Consider the following 15,861-nt stretch of genomic DNA (forward strand, 5'->3'; position numbering starts at 1 on the left):
TCGTCCTGGGGACACAACCCCGGACTCCTAAAAGGCCACTGTTCTCTCCCTCAGGTGTGTGATGATTGTCTGCCCCAAAGTGAGCTGACCTGGTAACCCCTAAGCTTCCGGAATTTCTTGAGAAGTCCCCACAACACAGGTCCTGGCTGGCTCCCTTGGCAGCTGCAAGTTCTCAGAGAGTGGAAGGAGCTGAGGCGGGAAGTCAGAGGATGCGAGCTCTAGTCCCCGGTGGCCTGTAGGTGGAAGGGCTTCAAGCCCCTCTCAGAACCTGTTTCCCGGGCTTGAGAAACCGTGAAGCCCCCTTAACCCACCCCTGCAACATCAGGAGTTCCTCTCCACAGGCTTCCCAAGTATCTTTTCCATGCTTGGGGCACTGGTTGCCCTGGTTCCTGCCTGTATCCCCCCCACACTGACCCAGTAGAAGAACTCCGGCCTCGTCTCTGTGCCATGCCTAGCATGGGGCTAGATTCGGCTCTGCTGCATGACCTTAGAAAGCCTTCCACTGGATCCAGGAGGTGACAGCTGCTTCCAGACGCTCTTGAGCAGTAAACAATAGAAGAGGATTAGAGAAAAAGGTGGACCCCACTTGAGTCTTCGGTATCATTTTAGGCTGATAATCAATAGCCCTTAGGTGCTGCGGGAGCCTTCTGACGGGAGCTGGATTCCAAAGCGTCTGATCTGGAAGGTCCAGAGAGCAGAGAAGCATAGGCCAGTGATCCTTACCTAACAAACGAGAGCTACCACCTCCCGAACATTTACCACGAGTTAAGCAGCCTGCTTTGTGATTTACCAGCAAAACCAGCACGTTTGCTCTCCCAACAACCTACACATTGTTTAGGGCGTCACTTGGAGATACCAGATCAAGTAAAGCAGCTTGCCAGTTAACAAGGCTCAGGTTTGCATTCAAGTCCATTTGACTTTGGGGTCCCCATATACTTAAGGGGCCCTGCAATTACATCTGCATCTACTCTCCAAATCAGAACAATGGGCTTTTTCATCCTTTTTTGGTTTTTGGTCTCGCTAGGAGTGACCGAATGAGAACTGTTTTATGCCACACAACCCTCTGAAGTATTTCCTCTCGCTGTGAACACGGCCGCCTAACTTTATGCTCCCTGCCTCATGGTCCTGGGAGCTTTACATTCACTTGCTCTGCCCTAATATACTTTTTTCCCTATTTGTATTCGATTTACTATATGCTTTAAAAAAAGAGGATCTCTAAAACGGAAAGTCACCAGAGGAGTAAATGAATGAATTTCTAATTAAAGCATGTGTGTGAATAAGAAGTCATAGATGAAAAACAGCCTTGGGAAAAAGATCCGGGAACCGTGAGTTGAAGAGGCGGGGAGAAGCAATTAGGGATCAGGTGGCAATTAGGCGGAGAGGAAGCAACTCCCCACCGCCCTCAATCAGGGTAATAGGCCGCAGCGCCCATCAGAATCTGAAATAAATGGAGGGGTCGGGTGGGCGCGGCACCGAGCCGGCAGGGAGAGCGAGGGGTTGGATGAGGGCGGAGGGTGAGGCGCCGGAACGCACCGAGCGCGCCGGGACCCCGGGCCGCGCCCGGGCGCAGGGGCCGCGATGGAGCGTCTGGTGCGCGTGCCCTGCGGCCTGTACCAGGGCTACGGGAACGCGGTGCCGCTGGGCCAGCCGGCTCTCTCGGAGCCCAAGCAGCCCGGCTGGAGGCAAACCCCCGTGCCCCCCGCTTTCCTGGCCAGGCCGGGGCTGCTGGTGCCCGCCAACGCCCCCAACTACTGCATGGACAGTTTCCGGAGAGCGCAGCTCAAGGCCGTGCTCTCCCAGATGAACCCCGGGCTGGGCCTGCGCCTGGGGCGGGTCCACACCCGCGAGGCGGGCGTGCAGGTGAGCCCGCGGGTGGACCGTGCCGTGCAGTGCTCGCTGGGGCCGCGCACGCTGCGCAGCCGCCCCGCCTGGGCGCCCGGGCGCCGGGACCCGCAGGGGCGCCCCGCCGAGGCCGGGCAGGGGGACCCCGGGCTGCCGGAGCAGCCGCGGGAGGAAGACGCCCCGGGGCCCCGGGGAAGGCAGAGCCCGCAGGCACCGGGAGGCGCAGCCGATCTGCTCCGGAAGCCCAAGTTCCAGGTGAAGCCTCCTCCCTCCGCTGGGCGCGCTCTCCCGCCTCCTTCCCCTCTCTGGGCGCGTAGAGGAGCCAAAACGCCTCTCGCGCCCTCCCGCTATTTGGTGAAGGCGAGGGAGTTCCGAAAATGTGCATTTTTACATGCCCTGTGCATTGCCACTTTTTGGTGAAATGAGCGGCAACCCTAAACCTGTGAAAACCAGGTCTGGAACCACTGCTTCTGGGAATGGTGAGACAAAAAAGGGGTTTAAGTACATGGAATGTGGGGTCACATTTTCGTTTGGGGGAGACTGTGCTGGCGGCATCGTGGGGAATGGGTGGGAAAAGTGTGAGTGGCAGCAGGCAGAAAAACCCAGAGCAAGCCCCGAGAGACGTGGGAAGCTAAATGACTGTAGCTCTGCAGCAGGGATGAGTGAGGCCAAGATTTTTGTTTTTGGTTGCTCATACAAAGCCACAAAATAAAAAGGATCTGTTTTAGTTTTTACTTCTCTCCACCCCCCCCCTCTCTCTCTCTTTCTCTCTCCCTCTCTCTCTCTTTCTCTCAGATGGTTAAAGACTTTTTCCCCTTAATTGCAGTACTTGGATCCAAAATATGGCTACTTTCACTGCAAAGATTGTAAGACCAGATGGGAGAGTGCTTACGTGTGGTGCATTTCGGGAACTAATAAGGTAAGTAAAACTGATTGGGACATGGAAGGAGGAGGATGGGGTGGGGAGAGAAATATTTGGAGGAATAATTTGTTTCTGAATGGAGAATGGATACAACTGTGTCTTATTCATTTCTGCAACTTCTGTGCCCAGCCTGTAATAGATGCTCAGTAAATGCTGGAATTGAGCTGAATGGGACAGTCACACAAGCTTTTTCATTACTATTTGTTACTAAACAAGACTCATGATCAGAATTGGTGGAAGTGGTCTCAATGAAGATTAATTGGCAAATTTGTGATATTAAAATTTAATTTGTAAAGCTGTTTTTTTTAAAAAAACAATCTTTCTCGAGTAGTATGCTTAATATTTCATACCAGAGTCGAGTGTCTTTTCTGCCATTCATTAGTAGATGAACAACACGTTCGTGTTTTGTTTCAGAGAGCTAACTTCTCTCAGCACATTTGGGTGTGACTTAGATTTAAAGTAATCCCACAACTTGTGTGCTCCAGATTATTCGCCCCCACTGCAAATAGTGGCTCTCAGCCAGGCCGTCTGGAGGCTCCTGAACCACACAGCCTGGTGATATATTTGGCTTGGTAGTTCTGTTGGGCAAAATGCCAGGTTATTTGCATGAACAGTTGTCTACATTGGGACTTTCTATAAGAGTTTTTTATTTGCTATTATTTTGAACAGGTGTGGGCCTTAAGTGTAGGGAATTTCCACTCTTTGTCCACAAGAGGGAGCAATAAGAGAAATAATTTATTGTAAAGTTCAGTTTAAGCTCATCAGTTTCTTTTTTTCCTCGTTTGGGTTAGTTGCCAACATACTAAGACTAGGAAAGATGTTACAGTAAATTCTGCATTTCTGGGTTTTCTTGAAAAAAGTAGGCCTTCATTTCAGTATGAGAACAGTGGCCTGGGGCTGAGTAGCTGCTGTTTCCTTCTGCTGGTTTGTGCCCTTTGTTTTCCGCAATCTACACTTGGCCCATATCACCAGCTTCCATGAGCACCTGAGTTTGTCCTCTGTGCTGTTGCATGTTTAGATGCTTTTCAGGATAAATGACTGTGGAGGGAGAGGGCAAGGAAGTAAGCCGAGATCGGAATGAAAACTTGACTTTCCAGACTAGTCATTTACGAGACCCTGGAGGCAAATATATTTTTTAAACTAAATTAAATTTACTCTCCTTCTCTTGCCAGAAGAAAAAACAATGGGTTTAATTCAAACATTCCAAAGCACTAGCATATAAAGAACAAGGCATAGAACCCATCCTCAAGGCATTTCCTCTGATAGGAGTGACACAGACAAAATGCGATTTGGTGATACGCACGGTGGCACCCACGATCAGGGTGTGGCAGTGGTTCAGAAATCACAGAGGCTGGTTAAGCCTGTCTGTGGGATGGCGTCACACTGTCCAAGCAGGATTTTAAGGAGGGGTCGTCTACCATGTAAAGCACCCAGATAATATGCATGTGAAAAGGCACAAAGCCTTAAAACCCCCTGGTATTGGCAGGTAGCTAGAAGGAGTTTTAAAGTTCAGGTGGGAAATGTTGGAAAACAGAATAGTAGACTGGGACAAAAGCAGAAGGTCAAGCATTTGACACACACGAGTAAAGTTATAAGAGCAGCTACTTCCCATTGAAACTTACTATGGTACTTTGTGTACATTTGGGTCAATGTCAGAACTACGATAGTATCCTGATTCTGCAGGTAAGAGAAATGAGGTTCAAAGAGTAAGAAAAAGTGACTGATAGCACCAGTAGAGCCTCTAAGGTAGAGGCTGGGCAAAAGCGAGGTTCGGGGATTGGGAATGGATTACGTATGTAAGTTAAGAACTGGGATCTAGGAATCTCTGTATCTTAATGAGACATTTTCTGTTTAGGTTTATTTCAAACAACTCTGTCGCAAATGCCAGAAGAGCTTTAACCCTTATAAAGTGGAAGCAATACAGTGCCAGGTAAGCATACAGAACCCTTTCGTTGTGTCTGTCACGTGTTTGTTCTCAGACACGAATCCCAGATGGCAAAATATCAGGCTCTGTTAGAATTGGATATTGGGATAGGAGTGTTACCTTTTCTCTACGTTTGAAATTTCACAATAAATACTTCAGAAAAATAAAGAAGGGCATAAATTCTAGTTTGCATTTTTTAGGGTGGCAGGGGGAGAGTCACCATTTCAAATTGCCGTGTGTGTGTGTGTGTGTGTGTTTGGCATTTGTGTGTGTTTCTCCAAAACACCCTGTGTATAATTGGGAGGTATGATATAATAGTTAAGCTAATTAAGCTTTTACTATGTGCTGAACCTTCGGCTAAGTTCTTTACATACATTATCTCCTATAATCCAACCTTTGTGGTAGGATTTATTCCCATTTTACAGATCAGAAAGTTAAAGTTCAATAAGGCTCAGTAAGTATTACAGCTGTAACTGGATTCCACAGTGATTCCAGTGTCTGGAGAACACAGAACTGGATGAGCCCTTAACTTCCTGTTAACTTTACCTCTTGAGTTTAGGCAAAAACCCATAGGAAACACCTTGAAGGAAATCTCTCTTTAAGCTTTTCAGGAAAGTGTGATACAGTTGATTTTCAGAGTTAACACTTTTTTTTTTTTTTAAACTAAATCCTTTGCTTTAGTTAAAAACATTTCTTCTGTTTGTATACTTAGTGGAAATAAATGTTTTAAAAACTTGTCTAGTAGTTCACAAATGATTTATCCTCTGACATTCCAGTACAACATTCTCAGTTTATGGTTAATTAAATTGGGTTTAAATCTATTTTACTATTTTTCTATACTTCTTTTTCTTTCTTTTCTTGCCTTCACTTGGGTCGATTTTTATTATTCCATTTTTCTCCGTCTATTAGCTTGACAGTCTTTAACATTTTTCTTATGGTCATTCTGGAGATTGCAACATGACTTCTTGACTGATCGAAGTCTACTCTAAATTGTTCACTTTACCTCTCCCTCACAATGCAATGACCTTAGCACACTCTTAACTTCTGCTTCTGGCAGGCAGATAGAAACGGTAGCAATTTCAGGTCACTATTTTTCCATCCGAGTTGGTCTGATTGGAAACTAGGCGTCAGCGCCTGTGAAGGCAGGGGAGCCTGTGCCTTGTCCCTGCTTTCGGGGTGTAGCTTTCAGGGTCTGGCACAAAGCCTGAGTTGGCAGATTTAAGATTTTACAACTTGTTAAAATCTTTTGTAGCTTACTACTGTCTTTTACCTCTTCCGGAATTGGCAGATACTTTTTTGAGGGAAAATAGTCCCAAATATCAGACTCGCCTCTTTTTCTGGGTTTCCTGGTCTAAGAATGCTTTGATAACTTTCTAGAGTCTTCAAACAGATTTTTCTTTGTTTTTGTTCTTTTTTTGAAGTTCAGCTTTTCTAGCTGTCCTAAGCAGGGGGCTTGGTCAGAATGGCCTGGTTCCCCATGGCCAGAACGAGACATCGACATTTAGACTAAATCCTTTATTGGGAGCCTTTTTCTTCCTTATGGGCATGTTGTGAGAATTAAGTGAATTAATTTATATAAAGTGTTTAGAACAGTTTTAGGCATATAGTAAACACCATATATTAGTTATGAGAATTTTCTCATTTGAAGGAGAAAAGATGTGGATGTTATATAATGTTTGATAAGGCATATTTAAGACTATCTCATTTGAAAAGTAAAAGTGCTTATTTTCACAATATAAAAAGGTAAAACTTGACTAATTCTGCTTGGCTATGAGACATATGCAGAAAATAGGGCAGCGATTGTTAATTGCAATGGTTGCCAGTTATTTATGAGAAGACAGAACGGGGTAATGGTTGAAAAACATGGTTTTAAATCCTAGTAAAGATTGGATATAACTGGAAAGAAAAGAAAATTTAGCTTCCTCTTGTTTCCAGTTGTGACAACCTAAAATATCTCCAGATGTCCTCTGGAGAGGAAAACCCTGAATGAGAACCACTTCTTTAGGACTTTTAAACATTCCAGTCTAGATAATCGATCCCTTTATGCCAGCCATTGTCTCTCATTCCCACCTGGCTACAAATGTAAAAACCTAGATGGTGAAGACCCTCTACAAAACTCTTTAACTTTTAAAACTTTTCTCATACAATTATACCTTCTTGATTGGCTCAGCAGTATTCTCTTGATCATCTTCTCTGGTCATTCATCTTGAAAAATGTATGACATTTAAAGGGATAAACGTGATTTTGTACAACTCAGTCCTGGGTTTCTCGTAGGACTCAAAGGAGGGTGAAGGCCTCGGGGCTGGGGGATGGGGAGAAGTATTTCGATTTGGGGCTTAGCTATGAAACGCTAACTCGATCATTTGAACTGTCCCCTGTCTTCTACAGACCTGTTCAAAGTCTCACTGTTCCTGTCCTCAAAAGAAAAGGCACGTCGATCTAAGGAGGCCTCATCGGCAGGAGCTGTGTGGTCGCTGCAAAGACAAGAGATTCTCCTGTGGCGGCACAGTTTACAGCTCTAACTATATCTTGTGACAGGCAGTGTCACTTGTACGGGACACCTCAGCTCTTGTAACTAACTGTGCCATGTGTTGATGTTTTTTGCAGCTTGGCTCTGACTCAGCATGGAAAATGAATTAGGCTTTTGTATTTTTTGTAGATTGTATAATATAATTGTACATTGTAAATAGGATAAAATAAATGCATATAAAATAGACTATGAAGGAATGTTAATTAGGGGTAAAAAAACATCAATATGGCATTGGGAAATGGTGGGTACCATCACTTCCATGAAACGGGACACCTGTACAATGGGAATATAAAGATGATCAAGGGAAAAAGCAGTTGTAATAACTGCAGTAAACACTTAAATATCACTTAGCATGTGCCAGGCATTGCTGTAACTCATCAGAGCAGCCTGTGAATAGGAACTACTGTACCCGTTTAGAGATGATGGAGGTGCACGGAGAGCCAGGATTTGAACCTGGTCTGACTAGGCCTAGCTCATGGTTGGAACAACCACGTTCATGTACTTTCTCAGATCCTGATTGTAGTAAGCGCTATGATGGAAACAAGGTGCTATGGCAGAATAACCCCTTTCGGGTGTTAGGAAGAGGAGATCTGCAGGATCGGCAGTGGGGATGGGAGAAGACAGTTTGGATCCAAGGGAACAGTGAAAGCAAAAACCTGTGGGGTGGAGGGATGTCCTTCTCGTGTTCCAGTAGGTGTCTAAGTCTGCCGGGTAGCCATGACAAACACCACACAATGGGTTCACTTAAACCACAAGAATTCATTGGTTCAAGGTTTCAAAGGCCAGAAGTCCAACATCATGGAATTGGCAAGGCTTGCTTTCTCCCTGAAGCCTGTGGCATTCTGGGGCTGGCTGGCTGATGAGCCTTGGGTTCCGTTGCTTTCCTGCTCGTGGCAATGTCCTCTACTTTCTCCTCTGGGTTTCTGGGGACTTCCTGCTTCCAGATCCTCTCTGTGGCTTTTTCTTACCATGTTTGAACTTCTGCTTCTAAACTACTCCAGTAATCCAGATTCATTTGGGCCATACCTGAGCTAAAATAACATCTTCAAAAGGTCCTATTTACAATGGGTTCACACCCACAGAGAGGCAGATTAAGATTAAAGACATGTCTAAACCGGGGCACGTAATTCAATCTACTGCAGTAGGTCTGGGGCCTGAGACCTTGTAAATCTAACAAACTCTCAGAGGCCATCAGTTCTTCTGGTCCCCAGACCACACTTTGAGTAGTGAGAATCTAGAGGAGAGACAGAGCTAAGTGGACAAAAGGAATAGGAAGAAAAACCGGGAGGGGATGATGTCACAAAAGCCAAGACAGGACAGTGTTTTGAGGAGGGAGTGGTCAACTGAATGAAATCCTGCTGAGAAACGGAGAAAGATGGAGGAGAGAGGTGTCCATTGGGTTGGGCAACTTGGAGGTTGCTGGTGATCTTGAAAGAGAAGCTCCATTGGAATGGTGGAGATGGAAGCTGGAGTTAGGTGGGAGGTAATAAAGTCAAGACAATAAACATAGGTAATACCTTCTAAAAGTTTTGCTGTTAAAAAGCGGAGAAATATGATAACTGGAAGGATATCTGGGGAAAGGGAAGAACTGAGCATGTGAATCTTGATAGGAATAGTTTGATAGAGAGGAATGACGATCCAGCCAGAGAGGGGATGCTGTTGGAGCAAACCCCTCCGAAAGGGAGGAGAGATGGGGTCCCAAGCACAAGTGGAGATAGTAGTCCTTCTTAGGGGCAGTGGTGGTTCTTTCATCGTAAAATAATGAACCAAGAACATCGCTTAGTCACATAAAAAGTTTGTAGATTTGGTAGTAAAGATGACACCGTTGGCTTGTTGTGTTTAGTCAATGAATTATGAAGCAAAGTCATCAGCTAAGGTAAATAGGAAGAGAAATGTCTGGAATAACTATCTCAGGACTTGGGAAGTAGAAATTAGCAGGGAGGCATGGTTATTTAATAGGATTGTGTATTAGTTAGGGTTCTCTAGGGAAACAGAACCAACAAGAGGTATCTGTAAATATGAGATTTTATAAAAGTTTCTCACACAACTGTGGGGATGTACACATCCAGATTCTGTAGGGCAGACAGTGAACCGGCAACTCCGATGAAGGTGTTTGATGAACTACTCCAGAAACGCATCGCTGGCTAGCCAAAGAAGAAGTGAAGGTCCTCTCTCTCTCTTCCTTAAAAGGAGAGATTGGATTAAATCCAGCTGATTGAATTCTCTCATTGCAGAAGACATGCCCTTTGTTGATATAATCAGTTACAGCTGCAGTCAATTGACTAATGATTGAATAAACCAACTTTCATGTTTATGAACCAGCCACAAATGAACTTGCAGTAATGGTTAGGCCAGTGCTTGCTTGACCAGACACCTGGACACCATCACCTGGCCAAATTGACACATGAACCTATCATCATAGATTGTCATCCATAGGCGAGAGCTCATTTGAGATTTGGAACGACTTGAGGTTTGCTGGTGCCACCAGCAAGCTGGGGTTGCAGTTACCTTCTGTCATGTCACCCTCTAGCACTTCTGGTGTAGGTGTGGGAAAGGTATATCATGGAACTAACCAAGGTAGGGGTTTAACCAGGTGAGTCGGACAGAGGGATAAGCGATTTGTGAATATCAGCAAGGGGATGATTAATTGATCTGCAGAACCCAAGCTTGTTCCGAGGAGTGAAGACAGGCCTCGGAGGTGGGAGAAGTCTTGGTGTCCCCAGACTGTTGCTCATGATGGGGAGAAGGACTGTCGGAGTGGGTGGAGGGTGGGGTGTGTGGATATGCTAGAGTAAAAGGCAACTGGAAGAATTCCTCAGAGGGATGCTTGAAAGTGAGATTTGGAGATGGCACACCCACCGCTGTGGATAAGGTTTTTGGAATAGCCATGAAATTTAGAAGGCTAAAAGACAGAGAAACAAAGAGTCTGGGAGGTGAGAATATAAAACTGAGAGGAAAAAGATTTCCTGTGGCTTCTCCATGAGGGTGTGGAAGTTGGTGAGCCTGGGGTCTGAAGTAGGGGTGGGAAGGAAGACAGCGAGAGAGTCAAGTTCACTCAGTGATAAGGGGGGCAGGTGCGGGGAGCTGCAGATCAGCGGTTCTCACCTGTGACGGATGGATCCCAGGGACTTGAAAATAACCGGAGCCAGGGCCTCGCTCTCTTTTTATTGAGGGGTTCGGTGGGAAGGCCTGGGCCTCAGAAGTTTTTAAAGCTGGAGATGCAGCCAAGGTTTCCAAGCACTGCTGAGGACGATGATGGTGGGGTTGAGGCAGGAGGATGGCCAGTGCAGCTGGGTGAGGGAATTTCAGCCAACGGCCTTTTGGAAATAGAAAAGGGAGGCTTTGCAAGAGCAGAGGGGAGCAAGGTGGGGTTTCCTCCTCCTGCTGGCCCAGGAATTTCTGGAATTTTGGGGCAGGTGGCTTGCATTCTCGGAACCAGAAGTTAGCACATGATACTAGAGCACAGGTTTGCTGTTAAAAGCTGGGTCCGGGTGAGGGGAGATGGTGACACAGGAAACGGCTGCCAGGAAGCAGATCTGCAAGCTGCCTGCAATAAATTCTAGTCACTCACTTCCTGTGACCTCAAATATAAAACATAGTAATGAAACAATTACTATCAGATTTAGATTACAATCAGTACACAGTCTACGTGGAAAAACGATGGGCAGTGGGCCTAAGAAGAAACAGCAGTGGCAGAATACTAAGTTTCTCCTAGTTCAGTGTCTTTCAAAGTGGGGTGGCTATTAAAATGCTGATTCTGGGGACCCAACCCGAGGGAATCTGCATTTTTGACAAGCACCCTTGAGTGGTTCTTAGGTCTGAGAACCACTAAAGCCGGGCTTCCCCCTTGGCAGCGAATTGGAATTGCCTGGGGAACTTTAGAAAGTTCTGGAGTCTGGGTGTCACTTCAGACAAGTTAAATTGATCTCCGGAGGGGTCTGGGGGTTGCTGTTTTATGTTCACCTAAGTGCAGCTAAGGTTTCAAATCCATGGCACTAAACTCGACAAACAGATGAGTGCCCCATTTTTATCCTCAGGGACTTTAAATACAATCCATGTGTCCTCAGCCCACACTCCTGTCCTCGGCAGCAGACTCCCCTGTGGGGCTGCTTGCTCACCCTCTTGTCTCGGATGTCTAACAGGCACGTCTAAAAATTGAACTTCGATCCCCACCTCCCAAACCTGTGCCTCCTCATCCCAGGCAATGGCAGTTCCAAGCGCCTTCCAACAGGGCGCCCCGCTTCTGCTTCTGCCCCTGGGGCATCTAGTCTGCACAGAGCAGCCAGGCGGTCCTCTAAAAACATAGGTCAAAGGTCAACACAGTCATTCCCCTCCCCAATCATCCCGTGGCTCCCCGTCTCCCTCTGTCAAGGACCAAGTCCTCCCTGTGGCCCATGAAACCTCCTCTACTCCTCTCCACCCTCTCTCTCCCGCTCCCTCCCTCCTCTCTGGCCACTCTCCTCTCCGTTGTTTCACTCCAGCACTGACTTCTTGCTGTGCCTTAAATGGGGGCCTCGCCCTCCTGCCCGGGAGTCTGTGCCTGCGCTCCTCAGCCAGAATGCATGTTCCCCCAGGCAGCCGCGCTGGAGCCCGGGAGTCTGTGCCTGCGCTCCTCTGCCGGAATGCATGTTCCCCCAGGCAGCCATGCCGGACCCCGCTTCACTCAGACTCCGCGTCAACACTGGGTATCGCACAGCGGAGAGGCCTCTCCCACTCCCTCGCTAAAGCAGCACCTCGGCCCAGTGACTCTCAACCCACTTCTGGCTGCCCCCAGGGCTTCTTTCTGTGTCCAATTTCCTTTGCTTATTGGATTAATGCCCCCCTCCCTTTCCGTTTGGGCACCACAAGTAACAACCTCTTCCAAGGCCCTATTTACCAATGGGTCTACACCCACGGGGCCGGGGTTGGGACCCAGACAGGCCTTTGGTGGGGGACACGATTCAGTCCCAAACAGTCCCTCACTAAAATGTAGGCTCCATGGAGCCAAGACCCTACCTGCTTTGATAGCTGTAGTGTCCCCTAAAACAGGGCCTGGCAGAGAGTGGGTTGGTAGTAAATATTCGCTGAATGATGGAAAAAAATCTCAGCTCATGATAAGTTTTCAAATATTAATTGGACCTAACTATTGAACTGAAAACTTTTTTTAAAAATAGCTTAGTTGAGATATAATTAACAGACATCAAATGCACCCTTGGAAAAGAAATTTTATGTTGCTCTTCAGGCAGGTATTTGGAAGTAGGTGCAACCCATTGATGTAAGGAGTCTGGAGGTGCCCTTTCCTTCCTTTAATTCTACTAAATTCACTGAAAAGACCAGTGTTTGTTAGGATTTGGAACCAGAAGAGCCCTAAGACCTAACCCCGTATGTGTGATACCGACAGTTCAAGCGTTTTTATTTCACAGACACACTGACACATTTTCTTAATGTTCTCACCTGGACTGACTTACTGATGGATTCAAAAGCCAATAAAACATATGGTTGGCTCTGCTCCGATCAGGATGGTGAAGTGAGATGCTTCAGGTTCTGTCTCCGCACAGAAACTTTGAACAACCAGCAAGAACTGGCAGAACCATCTTCCTCAAAGCTCCAGAAAACAGTTAAAGGCCTGCAGTAACAGGGTGAGTGCTGAACCAAGAAAAAGGCCACTTAAAAGTGGTAGGATCTCGTGCTGCCCTGGCTGTACCTCTCTTCCACTTTCACTGGCTTGGGGCAGAGGCACCTGCGCTCACACTGTGGATTCCTGGTCCTGGGTCTGGAGGGAGCGAGTGGCTCTCGTGCACATGCTGGGGCATGGATGAGTGGCCCAAGCTGTCTGGTGGTACGTGAGGGACTTGCCGTCCAGAACTCGCCCTGTGGGTGGACAGTGGCTCACAGAGCTCTCCTCCAGAAGGCTGTGGGGGAGCAGTCAAATTGTGCTGCCAGGTGCAGGGGATTCTTGGCTGTAGGACCCTCGGTGCAGTGCCCAGACTGTGAAGAAACTGTTTCTTAGGAAGAGGGGGCATTTGGGGGAATCCCCAGGGCCACACACACATGCCCAAGACAAGATGTATGCAAGAAAGGACTGGGGAGGCCCCCACTTTGGCCTGGAGCTTTTCTGCAAGCCCCTTGTATAGATAAGCACCTGTACACGTGAAGGTGCAGACTGGGAAAGGTGTTATCTTTTTTGTTGTCGTTGTTAGCTCCCGGCTAACAACAGGAGACTGGAAAGCTCTGTACAGTAGCTGGATACAAACTTAAGGAACAGATGGCTCAGAGTCTAAATTCCAGTGATAACACACTAAAATATCAAAACATCCAGGTTTCAGTAAAAGATTACAAAATACAAAGAAATAGGAAGTGAGGGCCCAGGCAAAGGAGAAGATTAAAGTGTTATAAACTGTCAATGAGGAGGACCAGACCTGGGTCATACCAGACAAAAACTTTGAAAACATGGTCATAAATTTGCTAAGAGCTAGGGGAAAAAAACAGAAAAAGCACTAAAGGAAAGTCAGGAACATGATAGATGAACTAAAAGAGAATATCAATAGAGAGATGGAAATGATCAAAAGGAACCAAACATGAGCTGAAGACCACAGTAACAGAAATTAAAAATTCCCTAGAGGGGTTCAACAGCAGATTGGAGCTGGCAGAGGAAAGAAACAGTGAACTTGAAGATAAAACAAATGAAATCATTCAGTCTAAGGAGCAGAAGAAAGAAAGAATGCAGAGAAATGAACAGAACCTGAGGAACCTGTGGGACACTGTCAAGCTGACCAATACACACGCATTGCGGAGTCCCAGAAGGAGAAGAAAGAAATGGGCAAAGAGAGTATTCAAACAAATAATGGCTGAAAACTCCCCCAATTTAACTAAAGACATGACTGCGTACATCAAAGATGCTCAATGAACCCCAAGCAGGATAAATCCAAATAGAACCAGGCCATGGCCTATTAATAATCAGATTGTTGAATGCCAAAGACAAAGAGAGAATTCTGAAAGCTGTAAGAGAAGCAATGTGTCATGTGTAAGAGAGCCTCAATAAAATTAAATGCCAATTTCCCATTGCAAACTGTGTAGGCAAGGAGGCAGAGGGAAGACATATTTAAAATGCTTAAAGCAAGAAACTGCCAACCAAGAATTTTATACCTGGCAAGGCCGTCTTTCAGAAATGAGGGAGAGATTAAGACATTCTTAGATAAACAAAAGCTGGAGGAATTTGTCACCACCAGACTGGCCCCACAAGAGATGCGAAAGAGAGTTCTGCAGGTTGAAAGGAAAGGACAATAGACAATAGATCGAAGCAACATGAAGACATACATTTCTCTGGTGAGGTTAACGACATGCATTAATGTACAGTTACACTATTGTATTTTTGGTTTGTATCTCTACTCATTACTTCCTACAGGGTCTAAAAGGTAAATGCACAAAAGGTAATAAGAAATCAGTGGTTTTGGACTCAATGTATAAACAAGTAATTTGTGACAAAAACTACATAAATGTGGGGATGGAGGGGTATAGGAGCATAGTTTGTGTACACCATTGAAGTTAAGTTGGTTTCAAAGCAAAGGAGATAGTTACAGATATAGAATGTTAAATTTAAGCCCCATGGTAAATACAAAGAAAACACTGGAGAATATGCAGGGGGCAGGAGAAGTGGGGAGTTAGTGCAAAATGGGTACAAGGATTCTGCTTGGGGAGACGGGAAAGTTTCAGTAGTGGAAGGTAGTGAGGGCATCACAAAATAGTGAGTACAATTAATTCATGGTGTGCTTGGGAAGGACTGGGAAGGGAAAGTATGTGTTGTGTAAATGTTCCCACAATTAAAAAAAATGAGAGTAACAAAAGAGACAGTGACAATTAAAGGTAAAACATGATCCTGGGTGGGATCTAGCAAGAGAGGAGAAAAGACTCTAAAGGACATTATTGAAACATACGAAATATTGGAATATGCACTGTCAGCTTTGTATCAGTGTTAAATTTCTTGAACTTGATAACTGCATTTAAGGTGGATTCATAAGTGAATATCCTTGTTCTTAGCAAATATACATGGCAGTATTAAGTGTTCAAGGAGCAGGATATATACAACTTATATTGAAGTGTTCAGAAAATGGAATAATAGTTGGATAGATATATATACGGATAAATTGATGGACAGATAGAATGATTTGGCAAATGTGGAAAATATTAAAGTTTGTGGATCTACATATCTAGGGGTGTGGTCATATGCTGTTCTTTGTATGGGGTTTGTATTATTTTTTGTTTAACTGTCCTGCAAGTTTGAAAGTATTTCAAAATAAAGTTTTTTTGTTTGTTTTGTTTTTTAAAGAATAAGCCTATATGGTTCTTTTGCTAAAATGCCATGTTGGAGACTGTAACTTTAATCAAGTTATGCCTAAGGTGACAGAGCTGAATGATGAATGAAGCCAGTGGATATAAAGCGAATCATGTTTGGCACCAGAAAGCACTGAGCAGCGTGGAGGACTTCCTGCCCTTCATCACAGAAGCCTCTGTCAGCTATTTCTCCTCTCCTGGGGAAGGCAGTGAGGACTCAGGGGTCAGTAAGAGATGCACAGCACCACACCCAGGGACATTTGACTGCTTGAGTCTTTTGCTGCTCAAATCACCCAGGGAGATTAAATACCTGATTTAATTGCTGCTATTTCT

The 15,861-nt window shown here is 45.6% G+C and overlaps 1 protein-coding gene across 1 annotated transcript; it reads left to right on the top strand.

Moving 5' to 3' along the window:
* The first annotated feature begins 1,578 nt into the window (after positions 1 to 1,578).
* ZAR1L (zygote arrest 1 like) lies at positions 1,579 to 7,405 on the top strand. The gene is made up of 4 exons (XM_037799838.1): positions 1,579 to 2,097; positions 2,669 to 2,761; positions 4,620 to 4,694; positions 7,077 to 7,405. Exons 1-4 carry the CDS (start codon positions 1,579 to 1,581, stop codon positions 7,221 to 7,223), a joined length of 834 nt encoding a protein of 277 aa, XP_037655766.1. The 3' UTR covers positions 7,224 to 7,405.
* Positions 7,406 to 15,861: the final 8,456 nt, after the last annotated feature.

Source organism: Choloepus didactylus, chromosome 12, assembly GCF_015220235.1.
Source record: "Choloepus didactylus isolate mChoDid1 chromosome 12, mChoDid1.pri, whole genome shotgun sequence".
NCBI classification, from domain to species: Eukaryota; Metazoa; Chordata; class Mammalia; order Pilosa; family Megalonychidae; genus Choloepus; species Choloepus didactylus.